This window comes from Vipera ursinii, assembly GCF_947247035.1.
Source record: "Vipera ursinii genome assembly, chromosome: 4".
NCBI lineage: Eukaryota > Metazoa > Chordata > Lepidosauria > Squamata > Viperidae > Vipera > Vipera ursinii.
In genome coordinates, this window is record NC_139514.1 from 86,346,526 (window position 1) to 86,373,346 (window position 26,821).

Consider the following 26,821-nt stretch of genomic DNA (forward strand, 5'->3'; position numbering starts at 1 on the left):
GTATGGAGAGAGATATGAATGATACTTGTTTCATTAGACAACAAGCTTGACTTTTCTTCTGTCTGGTTAGTCAAAAGTTCTTTCTACTTCTTAGGCAAGTATGGTAAATGTAGATGCCTGCTCATTGTCAACAGCTCTTCTATTGGTATGAGGTCATGTCTGAGATAGACACGATTACCTTGTGACTCTGTTCATTATTGCTTATGTCTACATTTTAGCTGCAAGGTTTCCATATATGCCTGGCAGCTCGGATGTAAACATCTGACCCAAGAATATACTCTTATCTGTCCTATGACTGCTGGTACTGCACTACAAATCTGGTAGAGAAGACTTTGTTAATATAGGCATGTCAAGGTACATTAAGTACATCAGCACAAAATAATCTTTGATGCTGAATAAATTGATATTCACAACTGTCCAAAGCTTACTGGAATACAAAATGAATAATAAATAGTTATTTGTTTAAAATATTTAAAATCTGACTTTTAATTTGATTCATGTTATTAAGAGTTATTAAAATATTTGGCAAAAATAAAAATAACTCAAATTCTATGATGAACATATACATTTTATTGCTTGCTATTTTGGAAAAATAAGTTAACAGATCTGACAACCAATCTGTTACTCAAAATGTAAAGATAAACTTAAATGAGCACAAGTTTATTTGGTTGCTCTGACTCTTCATGATCTGATAGACATTATTTTACCAGACTTGTCTGCTGGTACAGTAACTGTTTCTTTGAGTTTGAATTAATTCTTGATCATTAGTGATTGTATCTAGTCAGCTTGTCTTCTGTCACATCTTTTTAGATTGCCTTCCATTGTTCCAAATATCAGGAATTTTCCCAATGACTTACTTTTCTATATGTTTTCAAAATATTTAAATTTTCATTCCATTACAGGTGCTTTCAGTAAACAATTTATTTTACTTCATTTAATATTAAATAATTTGTTTTTTTTACTATATTCTACACATTTTTCATTAATCATCTGTTATTCTTCACTATTTTAGTGAACCATCTTTCATACCCTTATGTTGAACTGGAATGACATATTTTTGCCATTGACAACATATATTTTCATTGTCAGTCCGATGCATCTGGGTGTTGTGATTCAGGGTCAGCCTGTGGGTTCGGCAGTTGGGTCGGACAATTCAGAGGAGGAGGAGGGGGGTGTTGGAGAGGTTGCTGAGGGTGTTGGAGGGCTTGCTGATGAGAGCCCTCAGCCAGGCCCCTCCCATCTGGTTACGACGCAGACCCAGCTGTGTGAGCCTGACAGCGTGGATGAAGATGACCCACAGCTGGCCCTGTTCAAGGACGCCCGACGCAGGAGGCAGTCAATCAGGAGTAAACAGAGGAAGGCAATGGGGCACCTCAAAAGGAGGCAGAGAGAAGCCACGCCCTGAACTGTTTAAAAGGGGAATGCGTGGGAGGGCTGGTTTGCTGAATACCGCTTGAATAGCTCCTGTTTCATGGTTCATGTCTTGTTTTGCTCTGTTTGCTTTTGTGTCCATAAATTTGGCAGGCTTAGTTCCAGCCTCTTGCCTTCTTGTAAAGGGGTTGTCCCTGCCTTATCTGCAGGGCCGGTAGTAGGCTGGTACAGAACACTGGGCCTGAATGTTTTGTATAGATCTGTCATTCTCTTTCTCCCAAATAACAATCTTTTTATTTGATTGCCAGAATCACCAGCAATGTTTTGATCTTAGGCAAATAAAGCCTGATCCTCAGACTTTTCTCCATTTACTTGGATTGGGTTGACATTGCCTGTTGGCATGTTCTTAGGATTGGTTGGGTTTTTTTTCAATTATAAGTAGCCGATCAGCTTTTGTACTCTTGCATCTTCACTCAGAGAATCTTAAGTCCTTTTGGCTTCTAGCCACAAAACATATGAAGCAAATTGAGGATTGTTGCTATCCCAGAACTGTTAATATCAGTGTATTATATATTCTGTATATAAGCAAAATAGAGTGTGTTCCATACCTACTTACAAACTGCAAATAGCGCTTTTAACTGAATCACATTGCAGGATTTTCAACTATTTGACTGGAAGGGTCTGTAACAACTCACCACGGTCAATTTGCCATGGACAACTCACCACAGCCAACTCAATGCAGCTAACTAACCACGGGACAACTTCCATGGCCAACTTGCCACGAGACAACTTGCCATGGGACAAGATTTACACTAATATTGAAGAAAGAGTAGAATAGAATAATTAAAGAAAGGATGCCAAAGGGGGAATAAAATGAAATGTGAATGATAAAAATTAAAATACTTTTAAAATTATTTTAAATAATTTAATTAAATTGTTGAATCATCTCGCAGTGAGTTGTCTTGTGGTGAGTTGACCATGTTGAGTTGTCCCGCAGTGAGTTGTCCATGGTGAATTGGTAGCGGCGAATTGGCCGCAGCAATGGCGACTTGTTCATGGCGAGTTGGCCATATCAAGTTGTCCCGCAATGAGTTGGCTGCGGCAAATCTCCCATTCCATGACTGGAATTACATCTTCCTCCTCCTCCCATCTAGAATCTGGATAATTTTTTTTCCTCATACCTGGAATAAAAACTGGGAGTGGTTGAAGCAATAATGTTCTTTCTTCTCCCCCCATTACAGTCTGAGAGAAAAAGATCCTCCTTGGATGGGCCAGGAAATTCTTTCAACTCGGGATTGGTTTCCCAAGAGTTAGAGATGGATGGCTGTAGGAGGTGACTCTCATAATGCTAGAATTAGGCAGAGAAGGGAGAAGAGTTCAATTTAAGGACTTGCAAACATTTTCTCCCTCTGCGCAGCTATACCACACACATTTGGTATACAGCCCAACAAATACAAAAAAAGCTACATTGTAAGAATTTGCTGTTCATGAACCATGGATTCTACAGTTACTTCATGTTTAAGTTGAAGTCACTCAACTATCAGAGACGTCTTCTGATTTGAAGGAGGAGCATGAGGGTGACACCTTAAAACTCAGAGATAGTAGATGGTATAATAAAATTAAAACTCAGTTCTTTTTAAATATTCTCTGAGATATGGAAAAGGTTTGTTGATGTTTGTTTATTTATTTAGATGCATAGGCCATCAGGTCGAAAGAGTACCGTAAGTGGCATAAAAGTTTGAAACAGCATAAATATGATATAAAATTACACACATGCAAGCAACAAATGAAAAAATATAATTTAATATCAGCCATTTATCTTCCACAAGGCCAGGATCACAAATATCCCTACACACACACTCTGACACTCTCTCTCTCTCTCTCTCTCTCTCTCTCTCTCTCTCTCTCTCTCTCTCTCTCTCTCTCTCTCTCTCTCTCTCTCTCCTTTTTTTAATTAACCTTTAGAGTTTTAAACCAAATACCTTATATTTGGGTTATGGAATGGATTTGAATAGAAAGAAAAAAAGGAATTTCCAGGACAGCAAGGCCTTTTCAGACCTCCTCATTATCTTCATTTCCTCAGCTTCAGGGACCCAAAGCTATTTTCTGTTTGAAATGAATAGAGAGTAGCTATTGTAGTTACTTTTTCTGCAGGTAGAAGTATTATGACTGATCTTGTCTGGGCCAACAAGCTTTGCAGGCTGAAAATTAGATCTTGGATCTTAGTACTTAGGCTATAATTGCCAGACTAGGAAATGGGAGGAAAAAAAATCCAAAAGATGACAATGATAAATCACTTTTATATTAGAGCTAAGGAAATTGCATGGACATGTCCAAGAAGCCAACTCCAAGACTTTGTTTTAAAGATGGCATGTTTTTTTTCTTCTTACTGTATGTCTGGGATTAGTGAAAACTGTGTGTGGTGGAGCTGTCTGCTAAAAATAACACTTTCTTTCACTGATTCACTCTTTTTCAAAGAAAGCACTGTAACGGTTATTTACATGTTCTGAATAAGCTACATAGTATAATTTAGGCCAGTGGTTTTCAAAGTGAGAAACTTTACAAGTGTGGACTTTACTGCCAGAATTCTCCAACCAACATTTTAGCTAGGAAATTCTGGGAACTGAAGTTCACATGTCTTAAAATTGCCAAGTTTGAAAAATACAAGTAGTGTTTTTAATAAAAGGATAAAGTTACCCCCTTAAAATTAATTTGGACATAAAAAAGTTTTATTGTGTTTCATTAAGCCCATACTTTGTGCTATAAATTGTCTATGTATTTATTGCAATTAATTATTCAGCAAAAATGGCTTTGAATGAAGTTCTGATATTCTTTCAGGAACCAATTCTCTCTCTCTCTCTCTCTCTCTCTCTCTCTCTCTCTCTCTCTCTCTCTGTGTGTGTGTGTGTGTGTGTGTGTGTGTGTGTGTGTGTGTCTGTGTCTGTGTCTGTGTGTCTGTGTGTAAAATGTATCCATATCATAGATTAGTGCACTAAGTGCTGAAGAATTAAAAATATAGTAGCACAGATGGAATACAAGAAGAATCAATTACAATTATGAAATTAGAGTGGGTGGTGTCTAACCAGTGACAACAAACAAAAAACTTTTCTCAAAGTAATTACTAATGAATTGGGGGCAATACCTCTTGTTTTTTGCTGGAATTTGGGATTGTAAGTCGTAGTGGTCATTAAGCAAGTGCCGAGATGATATTCATTCTCTTTCTCTCTCTCTCTCTCTCTCTCTCTCTCTCTCTCTCTCTCTCTCTCTCTCTCTCTCTCTCACTCTCACTCTCTCACTCTCACTCTCTCTCTCAATCTCTCTCACTCTCTCTGTCACTCAGCAACTGTGATCCTGCCTCTGCCAGTGTGGTTGTTAAGCAGAGTGGAGTCCCTGGGAGGCCTGGCTTGCACTCTGTTTCAGGTCCAGGCCCCACTGCAATCCCTCCCCCCAAGCTCTCCCAGGGAATATACCATCCCATGAGTCATGAAAGAGCCAAGGTTGCCTATCCCTGCCCTAGACAATGGCAGTTAATGGTGGTGCCAAGCCTGGGCCGGGGCCTAAAGTAGAGGTCCAGGCCTAGCCCTAGTGCCAATGCTGCCACTCAAAAAGGCTGTCTCATGACACTCCCAGAGGTCTCTAAAGTCTCTGAAAATTGCACAAAAGCACACCCTTTTTGGATCTTTGGGCAGGCACTGTCTTTGTTCAGCATTGTCGTAATTTTGAATGACCACTGAATGAATGATTGTAAGTTCAGGACCACCTGTAATCATATATGTGATCTTAAGTAATAAGTGATTTTAAGACTACATGGAAATGGTTTAGTGGAAGACTGCTTTTCACATAGCTTCTCATTCTCTAATGTTTTATCTTGCTTTTCCAGCTTGATTTTCAATTTTATTGTTATTGACTTTACAACTTGCTGTCTAAATGTCTTCAAATACAGTTTTAAGGTGCTAAATAAAGGGCTACTTACATGCTTCTAATCCATTTGAAAAATATTAAGTATGAAAGTTAGTGCTGATGGTCTCTTTAGTATGTTTTCAGCTATATTTTAATCTTATCTATTGTGTATAATTTCCTAACATTATTTGGTGCTGATTACATATAAGGCTAATTAGTATTCTGAAAACGAAACTAAAGAAAAGTACCTTTTAAAATCAGCAATGGAAAGAATTAAAAATGGTTTCTATTCATGCTTGGAAAACTACTTTCAAACAGATTCAAACATTGGACATGGCAACCTGGTAAGAAAAAAGGCTGTATTCTTTAAATTTTAAGAAAAAGGAACCATAATGTTTCCATGCTGATGTGAACCACATTATTAACATTTTATATCATTGTCTTAAATCTGTCTGACTTGACTTGTCTTCAATTAGAATCTGTTCCTTATGAAATAATAGTTTTCTCTGGTGTCATCACTAGTGCCACAGGGAGTCTTTTGTCATGTTTGATCCTGATATAATTCAGGCACCTAGTTGTTTTAAAAATAATGTTAACCACATGTATCCTGAAAAATTTGTGTCCTTATTATGTGGTGACTGACTTAGTTTTAAAAGAATAGACAAATTCACTGTCAACATTTTTTTAGTGGGAGCCGCTCTTATGACCTTGGATCAGATGCAGCTAATCAATTGCCATCAAACAGGATAACTGTTTTGAATTTCTCATAGACAAAAACTTAGCAAGAGATGCAATAGGTGTCTGGTCTGTTCCAGCAGATCAAATCTTACTTTCTTCATACTCTGTTTGCTTGAGATCTTGGTAAACTGGATTACATATGCTTTTGTCATTTTAGCAAGAAGTTTACTTTACAAGCTTGGCTCCTGAGAGGCTCAGGAAATCCTTTGTAATGTGTCTATGGTATTAAAAAAATAGTATATTTTAAAAAATACCATAGAGACATCAGAAAGTGAGCTGTTAGCAACATGGTATTAGACTACAAGTTATTCTTAATAGTTTTCCCAAATTACAAGTTTTGTTATTTTGAATTCCAAAACATACTTCCCAGTGTTCCTGATATCTTATTTATATGGCATCTAAAGTATGCCTCAACTTCCTATTTTCTTCTCTTTCTATACAGGTTAATTTAAGGTTTCTTCCACTTGCCCTAATATAATTCTCAGGCCTTTTACCTTTGCTAATGTAGCTGGCCAAAATAGATTCATGGAAATGGATGGCCATTTGTGTATAAAATTAGAATATAATATTAATATGTTCTTTTCACTGGATTTTGATTTTAATTCTATATGAAAGAATATTATAAAAAAATGAAATAACTAATTCATGGAGCTTTTCAAATTCAGGTCTGCGAAAGGATTTAATTTCTGTTACTGAAGCTTTGCTAAGCTAAGCAGGTCCTATTTTTTCTTTATTTTGTCCTTCTTGTATTTTGCTCCCTTAATGTGGATTATATTATAATTCATTATTAATTACAGATAGTCCTCAAGTTACAAATGTAATGGAACCTGCCCATTCCATTCGTAACTCAAGGATTCATAGGAGTAAATGGCATACCTTGAATGCCATCACTCCCTGCTTTCGCCACGCATTTGCTAATCAAATACATGGGTCATTAAGCGCACACAAAGTATCTCAGGGTGGGGAAGGCCATGGGGGCCTAGTGATGAAATAAGCCCCCAAGTCCTCCCTGACCCACTAAGATAACACATGCTTCTGCCTCCTTTTTTGCTGTGCTGGACTCACTTACCTTGCAAACATCTGTCTCCCCTGTGCCACTGTTTCTTTGCCTTTGAAGGAGAGGAGAGTCAGCTAGGAAATGCTTTTCATGTTGAAAATGGAAGTTTCTGGCATCCATGGTCTCACATGAGTTCAGGCACCCATTCTCTGCGTGTTTGAAGTTGCACGAGATCATGGACCTCAGAAACTTTAATTCTCTGTGCAAAAAGTGTTTGCAGGGACTCTCTCCTGTTCCTTTCCCCAAAACTCCTTTCGGCAACTGCCGCAGTAGGGATGCTTCCTGTCCACTAAAATATGCTGTGCCCAGGTCTTATTGGAGGGCAATCCCACTGCTGCACCTCCATTTTCTTCAGCTTGGATAGAGCCGGTGTACCCAAGCTGCTGTCTGCCGGGGTGGGGGCCACCTGAGAGACCATGGTCCCTTCTCTCCAGCCAGCCAGCCCCCACCACCTGACCTACATCTTGCCTAGCCAGCTGGCCGGCATAAAGCCATACTGGTCTCCTCCTAATCCTCCTTATCCGCCCTGCTCAAGTGGCATCAGGCTCCACGGGACAACAGGGTCTCATTCCTCTCCTGGCAGGTTGGACAGGCTGGACTTGGGTGCGAGGGACTGGACCTGTAGTGCCTCCTTGCTCAGTTGAAGGCTTCATTCCTGCCCTCAAGCAGTAAGGCTGGTGTAACATGAGCGAGCAGCATACCTGGGCCACAAACAACATTGGTTCCTGCACCCAGCTGATTCCACGGCGACCCTCTCAGCTCTAGCTATGAGGTGGGTTGACGAAGGAGCTCTGTTCAGAGCAGATTTTAGTGGGCAGGGAGCATCCCTGTCACAGCAGCAGCGGAAAGGAGTTTGGGGGGAGGAGCTGGAGGCAGACACCACAAACATTTTTCACATAGAGAATTAAAGTTTCTGGGGTTCATGATTTCGCACAACTTCAAACATCCATCCTTTTGCAGAGAATGGATGCCTGAACTCATGCAAGATCACAGACCCCAGAAACTTCCATTTTCAGTGCAAAAAACATTTCCAAGCCGACTCTCCTCTCTCTCAAAGGCAAAGAAACAGCGGCAGAGAGGAGACAGATCTTTGAAAGGTAAGTGAGTCTGGCGCAGCAGGAAGGAAGGTGGAAGCACTTGTGGGGAGTGGACGGGAATAGAGTGAATGTTGCAGAGCCTCTGCGGTCATTCGTAAAGGCGAACAACTGCCATGGTGCTATAACATTCATATTTCCGGAATTTGTTCATGAACACTGGGGGGTGCTTATTGCATAACTTCAAACGTTATGAACACTGAGTGAACATTCATAACTCGGGGATTACCTGTACAACATACTTATTAGGTTTTTATGAACAAGAGTCAAGAGAAAAATGCAATGAATATGTAAGAAACAAGATCTTTATTTTTCAGATGTATCCCTGGATAGGAAAATAAAGTATTAAGTTATAGCTTATTTGTGTTTCTTAAAATCTAAAACATGGAGTGACCACAAGATGTCAGTGCAACAGATCCTATCTTAAGCTGATTGTCTTTTTTTTTCCTGATTCTATTTTGAACAGAACATATTATGTACCCTACAATTGTGCAGTAACTATATATTAAAGATTTAGATATATTGATTCATGACAAGTATCTTAAACTATTATTAGAAGGTAGTATAAAATATAGTCACTTAAACTAAATAATTATTAATTCAAAAAGTACTGGTATTTCTTTATTTCAAACATTTGACTTTGGTTGGAGAAAGAATGCTTCTTTTGATCTGTTGATTTTTTATGAATAATGAAGAAGGTATTTTGGAAGGAATATTTCATTTGCTGCAGAGTAATACCCTATATTTTATCATCTTCCTTTTATAGTTTTATAAATATAGCCATCTACAATTCTCTTTAACATTTAAAATGTTCAGCTATATGTGTAGACCTAAATCTTATCCTAAACTAAAAGTGTTGAGTTAGTATTTGAATCAGATATCACCTTTCCTTGATTTCAACTTTCACCAGACTTAAACCAATTTTAAAAAATCAAGTAGGACATAAACAGTTACAAGATATATAAAGACCTACTTCAGAGTTTAAAATGTTAGTTATGAGACAATTTTTAATTATGGAGATCATATATTATAAAGAGCTTTTGCAGCATTAGGATTAAAAAAAGCTATTGTACTAAATGTGTGGAATAAAAAAAATTAAGCAAAAATATATTCAGATTAATGAAATATATGTAATCACTTTCTAAATAAGGGGACAAAAATATTACCCATTTGCTGGGTAGCTAATATACAGATACTTTGTTTTAAGGGATGATGTGGGGTTTTATTCCTGTTACAATCCTTTCTAAAATATTATTTTTTCTACCTATTTACTTAACATATATCATATCTCTTTTTCTATATAAAAAAGCAAAGTAAAAGTAAAGTAGTATCTGTCATTTTTAAACAGTTCTGCTTGATTTAGGTAGTGAAATACTTTCTGTAACTAAATTAAGATCCTGTTTTATGGATTGCTAGCATTCCTGCTTTGCAATATACTATGGCATAACATTGCTTACTGTAAAGCTAATAAGGTAAAAATATATTTGAGAATGTGTCACATATATTGCAAAAGGCTCATTCTTGTTGTTTTTCCAAAGGATGAAGAAGAAGAAATAAAGCTGGAGATCAACATGCTGAAAAAATATTCCCATCATAGAAATATTGCAACATACTATGGTGCTTTTATTAAAAAAAGTCCCCCAGGACATGATGACCAACTGTGGGTAAGGACATCTTTTATGAATGTATACATAACTCTTTCTCTTATATCTTGAGAGCATCAGGTTAAATAAACAGGATTAGAATGCAACAAAGTCTTATCAGTTTGCCTACCAACCAAATCGCTCGGAGGTTGGTATTTCTTCCCTTCTCCATCTGAGCTTGAAGCACTTGGAGGAAATAAATACTCATGTGCATTTGTTGTTTGTCAACTTCAGTTGCCGTTTAACACAATCATTCTCCAGCATCTAGTAGACAACCTGGGCCTTTTTAGGCTTAAACACCCCTTTGTGCAACTGGATTCTTTATTTTCTTACCAACAGGCCCCAATATGTGTGAGTTGGAACAAATACCTCTAATACCATTTTCTTGAGCACAGGTTCTCCTCAGGGCTGCACCTTAAGTCCGCTGCTGTTCACCCTGTTGACCCATGACTGTTGTGCTAGGTTTGCCACCAACCATATTGTGAAGTTTGCGGATGATACAACAGTAGTGGGGTCTTATTCACGATAACAATGTGGATGCTTACCACAAGGATGCTGAGGGGTTGGTGAACTGGTGTAAGGAAAACAGCCTAGTTTTAAATACCGCAAAAACCAAAGAGATCAATGTTGATTTCAGAAAAAGCAGGCACAGCCACACTTTTTTGTGCATTAATGATTCACCTGTGGAGATGGTTACCAGCATCAAATTCTTGGGTGTGCAGCTAACATCTAATTTCACCGCTGCCTGGTACTATTCAGGCAGTTGGTCAAGTACAGCTCGGTAGATACATGCCAGAGAAAGGTAGTCAACTAACCCTTCTCTAAAAAGATGAATTATGGATTGCTCAGGCCATCTCTCTATCCAACTGGCCAGCTTTTGAAACTTCTGCACATACTCCAGGGCAGGCTGGCCAGCTTGCTTTATCTTATGGATTTCTGCTCTGAGGGCGATGGATGGGTCCTCAAATCTTTTTTTCAGCCCCAAGAGGAAAAGGTGGGGGTCCTCCAATTCAGGGGCCTGCTCGTTATATAAATTGTTCAACCATTTGGATGCTTCTCCCTCTAGGCTGGACGCAGTCACATCAACAATAGCACCTGGGTCCGGGTAGAGATGACATCAGTGATTCAAATGAGAGTGTACTTGGTTGAGGAAGAAAATCAGTTTCTCTGGGTCTCCATCGAAGTTTGCTCTGAAGGGTGGGCTCATTATTGGTTGCTGGGGCCCCCATTGCTTCTGGCCCCACCCTAGTTGTTGGTTAAATGGTTGCTGGGGCCCCCACTGCTGTTGTTGTGTCTCCAGTTGCTGCTGGCCCCACTCTGGTTGCTGATTTAATGGCTGCCAGGCCCCCCACTACTGCTGGCCCCAGTGGTCCTGCTGTATGTTCAGGGGTTGCATGTTTGGGTCCTGCTGCTGCCACCCTTGCTGTTGTCCTCCCACCAGTTCCTGTTCTCCAGGCTTCTGCACCACCCCCAGCTGTTGCAAGGCTTCTATTAGCTGGGGCAAGCTCAGAGGTTGTTGGCCTTTCACTTGTGGGGGTTTCCCAACCTCCCATTATTGCAGAGGCCCTTGGCAGGGGACTCCTGGGGCTGGCAGGTAGTCTGGTCTGCAGACAAGATTTTCCACTCACCCAAATTCTCAGTGGCAGATGATCTGGCATCTCTCCCCCATTCTGCTTCTGGGGCCTCTTGCAGCAGAGTCTGGCCTCCATAGTCTCCACTGGAGTGGTTCCAGCCTGATGACCAGATAAGCTCAATTATCTGCTGAAGGTTGGAGATTGGCCCAAATTCATCTTCCCACAGAAAAACTGTCTATTATTTCCTCTTCAGAAGTTTTGCCAGCAGCCAGGCTTTCTCTTTCCATCCTGAGGATTCTTCCCTGAATCTTTGCCAGCTTATCTCTCTTACCAGAGACAGCGGCGGGGGTTAGGACCCCCCTTTGAAAGAAAGGTGATTCTGGCATGATGTCATGGTTCCGATAAATGGGATAATTCAAACAAATTGCAGGCATATTGTTTATCTAAAAAGTCTTAGTAATGAAACGAAACATTGGCACTCATGGAGGGATGCCAGAATCTGACCTCTCCTCCCCTTGATACATCATATCCTGCACAATCTCCCTCCCCTAATTACACGTCATAAATCACGTTCACCAATTACTTTTACATATGAAATTACACTTCCCCTTCTGTGCGGCTAATCTTATCTTCTCAAGATAGCTCTTTGAAAATTTCCCTCTCTTCAAGATTCAAAGCGAAGCAGTTTAAACAAAAGGCTGTCTCATATATTGTCAGTGCCATGGTAGCATGGCAAATGATTTTTGTGTTGTTCCAATTGAATTGGTGCTGTTTAGTGTCAGTGTGGGTAGACCTTAAGGATTTGGGATCGTGGTATTTGATTACCAGCCAGTGTTTGTGAATCCTGGTTTTTAATTGACGAGATGTTTGTTCCACGTAGAATTGGTTACACATAATGATAAATAAATTTCAGGAGATGTACATAATGATAAATTGTTTTGTATTCTGTATTTTAGCTTGTTATGGAGTTTTGTGGTGCAGGCTCTATTACGGATCTTGTGAAGAACACAAAAGGAAATACTTTGAAAGAGGACTGGATAGCATATATCTCCAGAGAAATTCTCAGGGTAAGAAACATGAAAAATGAACTTCTATTTAAATGGTTAAGTTTTAAATTCTGCTTTAACTTTCATCTTATTCTAAATTGCTATCTACCCAAAAAAAAGTAACCAAGATACACATACTGTACTTCTTATGAAGGAAATACCTTGAAGTTATCGGAACCATTACTGTTATCAGTTATTATTGACAATAAAAAAGGATTTTTCTATAAGAGAGATTGCAACTGTATGAGACTTTATACACATAAATGCATAAACACACATAGAATAGAACTTTGAATTCCTGACAAAATAGTATCTTTAATCTGCAAATAACTAGGTAAGGTTATCTTCTCCCTTATACAGTGAGAGAAAATGTTATTTGATCCCCTGCTGATTTTGTATGTTTGCCCACTGACAAAGAAATGATCAGTCTGTAATTTTAATGATAGGTTTATTTTAACAGTGAGAGACAGAAAAAAAAATCTAGAAAAACGCATTTCAAAAAAGTTATAAATTGATTTGCATTTTAATGAGTGAAATAAGTATCTGATCCCCTATCAATCAGCAAGATTTCTCTCTCCCAGGTGTCTTTTATACAGGTAACGAGCTGAGATTACAAGCACTCTCCTAAAGGGAATGCTCCTAATCTAAGATTGTTACCTGTATAAAAGTCACCTGTCCACAGAAGCAATCAATCAGATTCAAAACTCTCCACCATGGCCAAGACCAAAGAGCTGTCCAAGGATGTCAGGGACAAGACTGTAGACCTACACAAGGCTAGAATGGGCTACAAGAATATCGCCAAGCAGCTTGGTAAGAAGGTGACAACAATTGGTGTGATTATTTGCAAATGGAAGAAATACAAAATAACTGTTAATCTCCTTCAGTCTGAGGCTCCATGCAAGAACTCACCTCCTGGATTTTCAATAATCATGAGAACTGTGAGGAATCAGCCCAGATCTTGTCAATGATCTCAAGGCAGCTGGGACCATAGTCATCAAGAAAACAATTAGTAACACACTATGCCATGAAGGACTGAAATCCTGCAGTGCCCACAAGGCCCCACTTCTCCAGAAAGCACAAGTATAGTCCCGTCTGAAGTTTGCCCATGAACATCTGAATGATTCAGAGGAGAACTGGGTGAAATGGGGAATATACAGAGAATATTAATATAAAGAAAGGTACAAGACAAGAATGTCCTCTATCCCCATTGTTATTCATATTGACTTTGGAAATTTTGAATAGAAACATCAGACAAGACTCAGAAATCAAAGGAATCAAGATAAAAGATGAAAGCTATAAATTACAAGCATTTGCAGACAACTTGGTATTTATCCTATAAGAACTGCTGGAGACAACCTTGAAATTATTGAAAAAGATAAAAGGAATTTGGAGAAGTAGCAGGATTGAAGATAAATAGAGCTTGCATCATAGCACATGGCTGAGGGATAGCAGGGCTCCGCACCCCACAGCTTGTTTGCCCTGCCAGGGGACCCTAAATGGGTCTAAAGTCACCCCGGAGAGGCGACGAAGAAGGAGGGCCCCCCGATGATCACAGAATTATGGGGGTCAATCTGTTTGATGTGGGGGAACCCCTCCAAACTGACAAGAGAAAGGCTAGCTACACCTTGGTGACTAGCCCAAGCTACTGGCAGCTGAAGTCCAAAAGCACTAACCAGAACAACTTGAACAGCATGCTTGGAACCTGGGTGATAATATTGATCTTCTCTCTTCTATTTTGTAACTGATTTCCTGGAAAAGTGTCAAAGGAGTAAATAAAAAAACTCCTTATCTGAAGTCGATGAACCGTGGTTCATTTGACGCATGGTGCACAACAGGTAAAAGAAAGAAAACTCTAAACATATTCTACTGTAAAAACTTTAATCAGAAAATAAAAGAAAGTCTCTTAACTGACTATATGCTTTATTTCACCAGACAGCACAGAGAGAAAGAAAAAAGAAAAAAAACTTTTGTTTGGACAGTAGTAGAGCCAGACATGAAACCAAAAACATGGTTGAACATGTGACACTCACCATGGTTACAATGATAAGATAACAGCACAGCTGGCAAAGAGCAGACTGCAACGTGCTTAGCTGACAAACACATAAAAACACAGTGACAAAAAGATCCCCAAGAAGCAAAAAATCCTCCAAAAGTGAGAAGGGAGGGGACTGCATCCCCACCCTTCCACAGAAGGAAGTGGCAATTTAATTTTTATGGGGGACAGAAATATATTGAAATGAAGTTAATAATACTGCAGTCTGGATAAATCTGAAAATTATGAAAACTTAAGATTTCACATCTGAAAGTATTGATGAACTGCAAGAAAATAGTTCTTTGTTTTAAAAATGGGAAAATCAATAACTACTGACATCTAGTGGAGGATTAGAGCATAGAACAGCAGCTGCATTGACTCAGAAATTGGCAAGACACCCAGAAATAAAGAACAACTTGTTCCTTTGAACCTCAGTGACTTCTAGCCAAATAGACAACAGCTGGGAACAGAGGAAAGAAAACACGCTGGGCTAACTACTACACAGTGAGAACTATACGTTTTAAAAACTTCTGACCTTCTGGGATTATAAACACTGAGCTGTGATCTCTAGGCTCAAAAATTGTTTGCAGAGAAAGCAAAAATTTGACTTTTGGCTAATCGTTTAGGGGGGAATTTACTGTAAAGCGCTTAGGTGGTTAAACATTCTGGAATTTGGCTGGCTGATCATTGTAAGACCTCTGAATAGAAGAACTGTTATAAAATACTGCTTTTAGTGGTGCTTTGACAATTGGAAACAATTGAATTATTTAAAAAATCATATATAAAGATAAAAACTATATAAGATTTGGTTGTTTGGATTTTAAGATTGGCTGGTTTGATAAGGCTAATCACAGAGATTATGGTACAGGTGAAAAACTATCTGGAGTGGGGAGAAAAAATGGATATTGCATACTTATCTAAAAGTGGCAGGAAACCACACCTAATATTTCCTTGTGAAGGCCCCAGCCTGGAACATTGGACATTTGCAGGAGCAATACTCCCAAGACAAGGCAAATATTTTCCAGGAGGAAATGTATGCAATGCTGCGACAAATCCAAATGACAATTGTTTCAAATCATGATGAGATTAAAAACATAAATAACATAAATAAGCACATCTTTAACCTACACTTACAATTAAAAAACTTTCAGAAAATGATGAGAAAGAATGAACAAACAAATCACATAACAGAATACAAACCAGAGGACAGTTACCCAAAGAGGGAAGCTACAAATGAAGAGAACCACAGCTTAACACAAACAAAAGTAAACTTGCAAGATTTTGCTACAACAATGGAAATGGAAAAGATATTTTATTTTTCAGGACCTCAAAACAAATGTGAGGATAAGAAACAAGATCTAACAAAATGGATTATAGAGCAGCCAGGAGAATCATTAGAGTTTGGGAGACAAAAAACACACATCCTACCTAACTTGTCTTTCCTATTACCAACAACACTCACAAAAATACCAGAAGAATCCCCTGGCAAGCTGAACACACTGACTCAGAAAGCTACTTGGCAAAAGAAGGTTCAATAGATTTGATTCGACTTATAAGATGGAGTACTATATGATTAAGCACCTGTTTGAATATGGTTTAAAAAAAGATAAATTATGGATATAAAGGGGCCCTACAGTAAGAGAGATAAGATATACAAGTAGTATAGTACTTTTATAATACTACTGTTGTGGACACCAAGTTGATGTTGAATTTAATTACAGCAGCAAGACTTTTAATAGGTCAATATTGGAAGAAGGAGGAACTCCCGACTATAGAAGAATGGACTCTAAAAGTTTCTGACCTGGCGGAAATGGCAAAGATTTCGGCTTATTTGAAAGATCATTCGCAACAACGTTATATTATGGAGTGGAAAAAGTGGATTGATTATATCCAGAACAAATATGGGACTAAAAAGTTTCACTTAGCATTTGAATAAGTTTTCTTTTCTCTTTTTTCTTTTTTTTATGTAATATTAGTATTGCTTGTAGTCATTTCATATGAGCTAGAGTGCGATAGTTTATTGTTGTTAGCATATGGTTGTTTATGATTGTTTTTTGCTTTTATACCTTGTATTTAGCTCTGGGAAGTCGGGGAGGGGGGAGGGCTAGGGAGGGCTAGGAAGGGGGGGAGGGGGGAGGGATTGTTAAAGATAAAATGTATTGTAAAACTTTTCAATAAAAATAAAAAATAAAGGGAACAGAAAACAAGACATCCTACTATTAAATACAGTACATTGTGTTGTTTAAGTGTTCCCTTTATTTTTTTGAGCAGTATATATGAAATGTAAAAATATTGGGATGGTGCATGTGAATGAAAAGTTTGTATATTTAAATATAATTGAGAAAATTATGACTGATAATGGTTTGAATACAGAGGGGAAATTAAGCTTAATATCTTGAATCTTGAAAACTGGACATATAGTGACTTAATAAGATGACTTTTATAAATATAATTGAAACATAAGCTGATCAGAAAAGATGTTATATGCTGATGTTACTGTTATTTGTGCAAACACAAGAAAAACATTTATATCCAATCTTGTGTATATCAAAAGTTTTAAGAACTATATTTGTTTAATGTTGACAAAAGGAGAATACTACTGGAAGAAGGGAAGATCAAGTAAAAATTAATATATTATAGAAATTAATTATTATTGATTGTTTTTTAAATATATGAACCCAGATAACACAGTTTGCTAAGCACTAAAGATTGTTATTGTAAAAAAAATCAATAAAATATATTAAAAGAATTGAAGATAAATAGAGAAAAAAAACTAAAGTTATAGTTAAAAACCTCACATCCAATCAAAAAAGGCAATTGTCAGAAAAAATGCACTTCCAAATAGTTAGAAAAGTTAAATATTTGGCAATATACTTAACAGTAAGATGTGCAACAATAAAAGAAGATAACTACACAAAACAACTTAATCAAATAAAACTAGATTTGGAAAAATGGAAAGATTTACAATTATCCACTGTATAATAGCTACAGTGAAAATGAATATCTTATCAAAACTGCTTTTCTTGCTCCAAACAGTACCTATAAAAATAGAGAAGAAATTTTTTGATGTTTTGAATACACTGACCTTAACATTTATTTATTTAGTTCGATCTTGTTTCCCCTGATGATGTGGACAGGATCATGAGGAGGCTGAGCTGTTTGTTGGATCCGTGCCCCTCCTGGCTGGTTTATGCGGCCCAGGAGGAGACATGAGGCTGGTTCCAGGCAGTAATAACTGCTTCTTTGAAGAAGGGTGTCTTCCCCGCCGTCTTGAAGGAGGCAGTGGTGAGACCCCTCCTCAAAAAGCCTGCCCTGGACCCGGCTGTTTTAAATAATTATCATCCAGTCTCCAAACTTCGCTTTTTGGCGAAGGTTGTTGAGAGTATGGTGGCGCATCAGCTTCCTCTGTTCCTGGAGGAAACTGGTTATCTGGACCCGTACCAATCAGGTTTCAGGCCTGGACACAGCACGGAGACGGCATTGGTCACACTGGTGAATGATCTCTGGCGGGCTTGGGACAGGGGTTGTTCCTCTGTCCTAGTCCTATTAGATCTCTCAGTGGCTTTTGATACCATCGACCATGGTATCCTACTGTGGCGTCTCAGGGGGTTGGGAGTGGGAGGCACCATTTTACGGTGGTTCTCCTATCTCCTGGGCCGCTCGCTGTCGGTGTTGACAGGAGGGCAGAGATCCACCCCGAGGCCTCTTGTTTGTGGAGTTCCTCAGGGGTCGGTTCTCTCGCCCCTTCTGTTCAACATCTATATGAAGCCGCTGGGTGAGATCATTCGTGGTTTCGGGGTGGGGTATCATCAGTACGCTGATGATACCCAACTTTTTCTTTCCACCCCGAACCAACCCAGTGATGCCCTCGCCGTGATGTCCCGTTGCCTGGAGGCGGTCCAGGTCTGGATGGGGAGAAACAGGCTTCGTCTCAATCCTGCCAAGACTGAGTGGCTGTGCATATCGGCATCTCGGGTTAACCAGACCATTCCACCTTTAACGATGGGGGGTGAGGTGTTACCCCCCATTGATAGGGCTTGCAACTTGGGCGTCCTCCTTGACTCCCGGCTCAATTTTGAAGACCATATAGGAGCCGTGACCAGGGGGGCTTTTGCTCAGGTTCGCCTGGTGAGCCAGTTGCGACCCTACCTGGACCGAGATGCCCTACGCACAGTCACTTATGTGCTCATGACCTCCCATTTAGACTACTGCAATGCTCTCTACATGGGGCTGCCCTTGAGGACCACTCGGAGGCTTCAGCTGGTGCAGAATGCGGCCGCGCAAGTTGTGATGGGGGTTTCCCGATACTCCCAAGTAACACCTCTACTCCGCGAGCTGCATTGGCTTCCAGTTGCCCTCCGGGTGAGATTCAAGGTGCTGGTAATGACCTATAAAGCCCTAAATGGCTTGGGTCCGGGATATCTGAGGGAACACCTGCTGCCGGCATCAAGCTCCCTTCGTCCAGTGCGCTCCCACAGGGAGGGACTTCTCAGGGTGCCGCCGGTAAAAGATTGCCGGCGGGTAACACCCAGGGCGAGGGCCTTCTCTGTGGGTGCACCTGCCCTCTGGAACCAGCTGCCCGTGGAGCTTAGGACTGTCCCCAACCTCCGTTCATTCCGCCAGGACCTGAAGACCTGGCTCTTCGAGCTCTCTGGCCCAGGCTGAGAATTTTAATTTTAATTTTAATTGGGGTTTTTTACTTTTTCAGGGACTGTTGTAATTATTTTTAATTGTTTTTAACTTTTGTATTCCTTGTTTTAAATACCCTGTAAACCGCCCTGAGTCCTGCGGGAAAGGGCGGTATATAAATCCAATAAAATAAAATAAATAAATAAATAAATAAAATTTGGCAAGAAAAGCTAGAATTAAACTGAAAATGTTACAAGATTCTAAAGAAAATGGAGGATTTGGATTACCAGACTGGGTTTCAAGCATATGTTTTAATATGGCTAAAAGAATGGATAAGCCTCAAAGATAAAAAGACTGTTATACTTAAAAGGACATGATTTGAAACTCTGATGGCATAAATGCTTATGGTATGAGAAGAATAAAATTCATAAATACTTTCAAAATCACTATGTTAGAAACTCATTACTTCATGTCTGGGAAAAGATAAAAGCCAAAATATACCAGAAAATCCCAAGATGGCTCTCAACGATGGAAGCATTCGTTCACCCTAATCTATTGAAATTTGAGAAGATCTGGACATATAAGTACATTTTGGATACTGAAAGGAATTTAAAATCTAAACAAGAGCTTGAACATCAGGGCATTGAAGTATCATGGTGGCTTCAAGTGCACTTGTAATCTTGATATGATAGAGATCTTAAAGTGTATGTTTTCTATAAAGGCCAGACAATGTTTGATCAGATATTGCTGACCTCTGATGAAAAATTAAGAAATTATATAATTTTTTATTAAATTTGAAAATGAAAGATGAACAACTGAAAGAAACAATGATACATTGGGCAAAAAACTTTGGACATAATATAGAATTAGAGAAATGGCAAAATCTGTGGAAAAGAAATTATAAATTAACAGTGGCAATTTCTTATAAAGAGAATTTATATAAAATGTTTTATAGATGGCACTTACCATCTATATTTATAAACATGTCTAGTAAATGTTGGCAATGTAACCAAAAATGGGCACATATTACCCATCTGTGATGGATTTGCAGTAAAGCAAGGAAATTTTGGGTTAAAATACACAGTTGGTTAGAAAAAATGTTAGAGAAACATACAGATTTTAAACTTGATTTTTTTTTGTTAGGTATAGTACCAAAAAAAATTGATAAACAAAGTATGTATTTAATATTGCATGTATTGACAGCAGCAAGGATTGTATTTCCTCAGCATTGGAAGAAGGAAGAAACACCATCAGATGAGGAGATATTAAGAAGATATTGGACTGCACTGAAATGGACAGACTCACGCTGAGGATTAAAGAAACAAAGATACAGAATATTTTCAAATATGAAATTTATCAGTGGCTGGAAAAATGGTGTAGAGACTAGAAATATAATTTGTATTATTAAGCAAAACAAAAAGTAACCCAGATAACATGATGTTTATCAAGCACTAATGAATGTAACAATAGAAAACTAATAAAAAATAAATAAAAAAAGAAAAGAAAGCACACGTACAGGCACATCTGAAGTTTGCCAATGAATATCTGAATGACTCAGAGGAGAACTGGGTGAAAGTGTTATGGTCAGCTGAGACCAAAATTGAGCTCTTTGGGATCAACTCAACTCACCGTGTTTAGAGGAGGAGGAATGCTGCGTATGACCCCAAGAACACCATCCCCACCATCAAACATGGAGGTGGAAACATTATGCTTTGGGGGTGTTTTTCTGCTAAGGGGACAGGACAACTTCACTGCATCAAAGAGATAATGGAAGGGCCATGTATGGTCAAATCTTGGGTGAGAACCTCCTTCCCTCAGGCAGGGCATTGAAAATGGGTCTTGGATGGGTATTCCAGCATGGCAATGACCCAAAACACATGGCCAAAGCAACAAAGGAGTGGCTCAAGAAGAAGCACATTAAGGACCTGGAATGGCCTAGCCAGTCTCAAGACCTTACTTCCATGGAAAATCTGGAGAAAGCTGAGGTTTCGAGCTGCCAAACGTCACCCTCGAAACCTTAATGACTTGGAGAAGATCTGCAAAGAAGAGTGGGACAAAATCCCTCCTGAGATGTGTGCAAACCTGGTAGCCAGTTACAAGAAATGTCTGACCTCTGTGATAGGCAACAGGGGTTTTGCCGTCAAGTACTAAGTCATGTTTTGCGAAGGGGTCAAATACTTATTTCAGTCATTAAAATGCAAATCAATTTATAACTTTTTTGAAATGCGTTTTTCTGAATTTTTTGTTGTTGTTATTCTGTCTCTCACTGTTAAAATAAACCTACCATTACAATTATAGACTGATCATTTCTTTGTCTGGGCAAACGTACAAAATTAGCAGGGGATCAAATAATTTTCCCCCTCACTGTATAGAAAAATCTCTCTAAAATACATTACTATAATAGCTTGTGTAGTGTTAATTATTGAGTAAAGTTATTACTTTTGCTATTTTATATTCTATAGTGTCTTGCTATAATATCTTATCTTTTTGTACAACAACCTAATTTTATTAAGTTCTCTTTATCAGTCTGAATCAAGTAATTTTTTTGTTTTTTCTTTTGGCAGAAAATTCATGATTATTTGTGGTGGTAATATTCCATTCAGAAAAAGCAATTGGCTCAAAGTGTATTGCTTATAAATAGCCCTTATTTCATTGATATAGAAATGAATTAAAAGAAGCAAAGAATTGTCAGGATTTTTATATTTATAAAATATTTATAAATAATATTTTAAAGAATTTGTTGCAACTTTATGGATTATTCAGCCTTACAAAATTTATATTAGCATTATCAGTTATAGGTAATATAGCAAATAACTAGGTTTCCTATTTATTTATTTATTTATTTATTTATTTATTTATTTATTTATTTATTTATTTATTTATTTATTTAATTGGATTTATATACTGCCCTTTCCCAAAGGACTCAGGGCGGTTTACAGGGTATTTAAAACAAAAATCGATACAAAAGTTAAAAACAATTAAAAAAGATTAAATCAATCCCTAAAAAATAAAAACCCCAATTAAAATTCTCAGCCTGGGCCAGAAAGCTCGAAGAGCCAGGTCTTCAGGTCCTGGCGAAATGAACGAAGGTCGGGGGAAGTCCTGAGCTCCTCGGGCAGCTGGTTCCAGAGGGCAGGCACACCCACTGAGAAGGCCCTCCCCCTGGGTGTTACCCGCCGGCAATCTTTTACCGGCGGCACCCCTGACAAGACCCTGTGTGAGCTCACTGGACGAAGGGAACTTGATGCTGGCAGCTTGTCGTATATTTTTTCTAATCTTGCCAGTAATATTCCATAAGATCTGTAGATTGGTTTGTCATACAGTACCATAGATATTATAAGATAGTTGTTGTTGTTAGCTTCAAAGTCATGTCTGACCCATCGCGACCCTATGTTCCTCCAGGCCTTCCTGTCCTCTACCATCTTCTGGAGTCCATTTAAGCTCACGCCTACTGCTTCTGTGACTCCATCTAACCAGCTCATTCTCTGTTGTCCCCTTCTTCTATTTCCCTCAATCTTTCCCAGCATTAGGCTCTTCTCCAGTGAGTCCTTCCTTCTCATTAGGTGGCCAAAGTATTTGAGTTTTAGCTTCAGGAGCTGGCCTTCTAAAGAGCAGTCAGGGTTGATCTCCTCTAGGACTGTCCAGTTTGATCACCTTGCAGTCCAAGAGACTCGCAAGAGTCTTCTCCAGCACCATAGTTCAAAGGCCTCAATTCTTTGGCGCTTTTTTATGGTCCAACTTTTACAGCCATACATTGCAACTGGGAAGACCATAGCCTTGACTATACGCACTTTTGTTGACAGGGTGATGTCTCTGCTTTTTAGTGTGCTGTCTAGATTTGCCATTGCTTTCCTCTCCAGGAACAAGTGTCTTTTAATTTCTTGGCTACAGTCCCCATCTGCAGTGATCTTGGAGCCCAGGAAAATAAAATCTGTCACTACCTCCATTTCTTCCCCATCTATTTTCCAGGAATTGAGAGGGCCAGATGCCATGATCTTGGTTTTTTTAATGTTAAGTTTCAACCCAAGTTTTGCACTCTCCTTCTTCACCCACAACAAGAGGCTCTTTAGTTCCTCTTCACTTTCTGCCATTAGAGTGGTATCATCTATATATCTTAGGTTGTTGATATTTCTCCCGGCAATCTTAATTCCAACTTTTGATTCATCTACCCCTGCCTTTCTCATGATGTGCTCTGCATATAAGTTAAATAGGCAAGGCGACAGTATACAGCCTTGCCAGACTCCTTTCCCAATTTTGAACCAATCAGTGGTTCCGTGTCCAGTTCTCACTGCTGCTTCTTGGTCCACATATAGGTTTCTCAAGAGACAAATAAGATGGTCTGTTAACACCCGTCTCTTTAAGAACTTGCCACAGTTTGTTATGATCCACACAATCAAAGGCTTTAGTATAGTCAATGAAGCAAAAGTAGATGTTTTTCTGGAACTCTCTAGCTTTCTCCATGATCCAGTGTATGTTGGCAATTTGATCTCTAGTTCCTCTGCCTCTTTGAAATCCTGCCTGTACTTCTGGTAGTTCTCGATCCGCATACTGCTGGAGTCTAGCTTGTAGGATTTTAAGCATAACTTTACTAGCATGAGAAATGAGTGCAATGGTGTGATAGTTTGGACATTCTTTGGCACTGCTTTTCTTTGGAATTGGAATGTAAACTGATCTTTCCCAATCCTGTGGCCACTGTTGAGTTTTCCAAATTTGCTGGCAAATTGAGTGTAGCACTTTTACTGCATCGTCTTTTAAGATTTTGAATAGCTCAGCTGGAATACTGTCACCTCCACTAGCTTTGTTGTTGCTCAGCTTTTCTAAGGCCCACTTCACTTCACATTCTAGGATGTCTGGCTCGAGGTCAGTGACCATCTCATTGTGATTATCAGGGACGTTAAGCTCATTCTTGTATAGTTCTTCTGTGTAATTTTGCCATCTCTTCTTAATCTCTTCTGCCTCTGTTAGGTCCGTGCCATTTTGGTCCTTTATCATGCCCATTTTTGCATTAAACGTTCCCTTCATCTCTCCAATTTTCTTGAAAAGATCTCTGTTCCTCCGTATTCTGTTGTTTACTTCTATTTCTTTGCACTGTTCATTTAAGAAGGCATTCTTATCTCTTCTAGCTATTCTCCGGAATTCTGCATTCAATTGGGCGTATCTTTCTTTTTCTCCTTTGCCTTTCGCTTCCCTCCTTTCCTCAGCTATTTCCAAAGCTTCCTCAGACAGCCATTTTGCTTTCTTGCATTTCTTTTTCTTTGGGATGGTTTTAGTTGCTACCTCTTGTACAATGTTACGAACCTCTGTCCATAGTTCTTCAGGCACTCTGTCTATCAGATCTAATTCCTTAAATCTATTTGTCACCTCTACTGTATATTCAACAGGGATATGATTTAATTCATACCTGATTGGCCTAGTGCTTTTCCCTACTTTCTTCAGTTTAAGCCAAAACTTTGCAACGAGAAGCTCATGGTCTGAGCCACAGTCAGCTCCTGGTCTTGTTTTTACTGACTGTATAGAGCTTCTCCGTCTTTGGCTGCAGAGCATATAGTCAATCTGATTTCTGTGTTGACCGTCTGGTGATGTCCATGTGTAGAGCCGTCTCTTGGGTTGTTGGAAAAGAGTGTTTGCTATGACCATCGTATTCTCTTGACAAAATTCTATCAGCCTGTGCCCTGCTTCATTTTGTACTCCAAGGCCAAACTTGCCTGTTATTCTGGTTATCTTTTGGCTTTCTACTTCAGCATTCCAATCCCCCATGATGATAAGGACATCATTTTTGGTGTTAGTTCTATAAGGTGCTGTAGGGCTTCATAGAACCGGTCAATTTTGTTGGAGCATAGACTTGGACTACTGTGATATTGAATGGTTTGCCTTGGATTCGAACTGAGATCATTCTGTCATTTTGAGGATTGTATCCCAGTATTGCTTTTCCTACTCTTTTATTGACTATGAAGGCTACGCCATTTCTTCTGAGGGATTCTTGCCTGAAGTAGTATACCTGATGGTCATCTGAATACCCATTCTTGTCCATTTTAGTTCGCTGATACCTAAGATGTCGATGTTCATTCTTGAAATCCCTTGTTTGACCACGTCCAGCTTTCCTTGATTCCTTGATTCGTTACATTCCAGGTTCCTATGGAGAAAAAATCTTCACAGGATTGGACTTTCCTTTCACCACCAGACACATCCACAGCTCAGCATCCTTTCGGCTTTGGCCCAGTCGCTTCATTCTTTCTGGCCCTACTAGTACTAGCCCTCTGCTCTTCCCCAGTAGCATATTGGACGCCTTCCGACCTGAGGGGCTCATCTTCCATCGTCATATCGTTTTGCCTTTTGGTACTGTCCATGGGGTTTTCATGGCAAAGATACTGGAGTGGGTTGCCATTTCCTTCTCCAGTGGATCATATTTTGTCAGAACTCTCTGCTATGACCTTTCTGTCTTGGGTGGCCCTGCACGGCATAGCTCATAGCTTCATTGAATTACGCAAGCCCCTTCGCCACGACAAGACAGTAATCCATGAAGGGGATTATAAGATTAGCTCTCATCAAGTATGTTCCAGAAATGTTTTGAAAGTTATGATGTTGTTATATATATACTAAACAGTGTAAAATTATTCATGGTCCTTTGTAACTTTCCATATGTTTTATGAGTAATCTGGTTAATAAAACATCATCTACAGTTCCTATTGTTAAAAAACATAGAACTAAAAAGGAATAGCAGTAATAACTTGGGAAAAAACCTGGACTACAATATGCCATACTGCAAGTCTGAATGTTGCATATTTAAGGAAAAAGAAACTGAATTGTTTCATATGAATTATCTTGCGTTTTTTCCCCAAAAAAATATGCAGGGATTGGCACATCTACATGCCCATCATGTGATTCATCGAGACATCAAAGGACAGAATGTATTGTTAACAGAAAATGCAGAAGTGAAATTAGGTAAGTTAATTAGGCTGTTCTTAGTGTCCTTCTGGCTTCTTATTTCATCTCAATTATTCTTTCATCTAGTAACAGCATAGCTGGAGAGGTATTGAGAAACTATCTGAATAGTTAATACTATTCAGGGAAGTTTTAGAGACTGAATTTATCATAATTTATTTAGTAATAAAAAAATTAGTCCTCTAACTCAAAATCAATGTTTAGTTACTTTTTAACATCTCGTGTGCTTTTTCTTCTTTTGAATTTTAATATCTTCCCTTTTCTGAGAATACCAAAATTGTTGGATTTGAATATGTTAGGATATCCTTACATTAATGCTTAAGATCCAAGCTATTAGGTACATAAAAAGGTGTTGAAAGTCCCCAACCCTGCAGCCATAATAGAGCAAAATCATTTAAAGATCATCTAGCTCACTCTGTAACTTAAGACATGAGACCTATTATTTTCTATCATGGTTATTAAACAAATCATGTGATTGTTAAGCATGCATAGCTTCCTCATTGATCTGCATCTTAGAAGCTAGCTTGAAATGTCACAAACTGTAGTCTCCTGACTGCAGGATTCTGCAACTCTCATAAATGCAAGCCAGTTGCCAAGCACTTAAATTGCAAACACATGACCATACCATGGTGCAATGATCATAACTTCAAGGATAGGTTGTAAGTCATTTTTTCAGTGGTGTTGTAACTTTGAACCATGGTTATAAGTCCCTGTATTTACAAATAAGTTGTGAGAGAAAGCAGCAATTTCTGCTTGGCTTTCTATATTGAAGATCCTTTGCCCTAATATTAATCT

The 26,821-nt window shown here is 38.8% G+C and overlaps 1 protein-coding gene across 4 annotated transcripts in view; it reads left to right on the forward strand.

The window, feature by feature from the left end:
* Positions 1-26,821, forward strand: part of MAP4K4 (mitogen-activated protein kinase kinase kinase kinase 4) — a 192,668-nt gene that overhangs the window by 102,606 nt on the left and 63,241 nt on the right. For all 4 annotated transcript variants that reach the window (XM_083363033.1, XM_083363035.1, XM_083363034.1 and 1 more), the window contains exons 4-6: positions 9,699-9,824; positions 12,334-12,444; positions 25,936-26,026. In XM_083363033.1, coding sequence (XP_083219159.1) covers positions 9,699-9,824; positions 12,334-12,444; positions 25,936-26,026 — 328 coding nt within the window. The remainder of the gene's footprint in view (positions 1-9,698; positions 9,825-12,333; positions 12,445-25,935; positions 26,027-26,821) is intronic.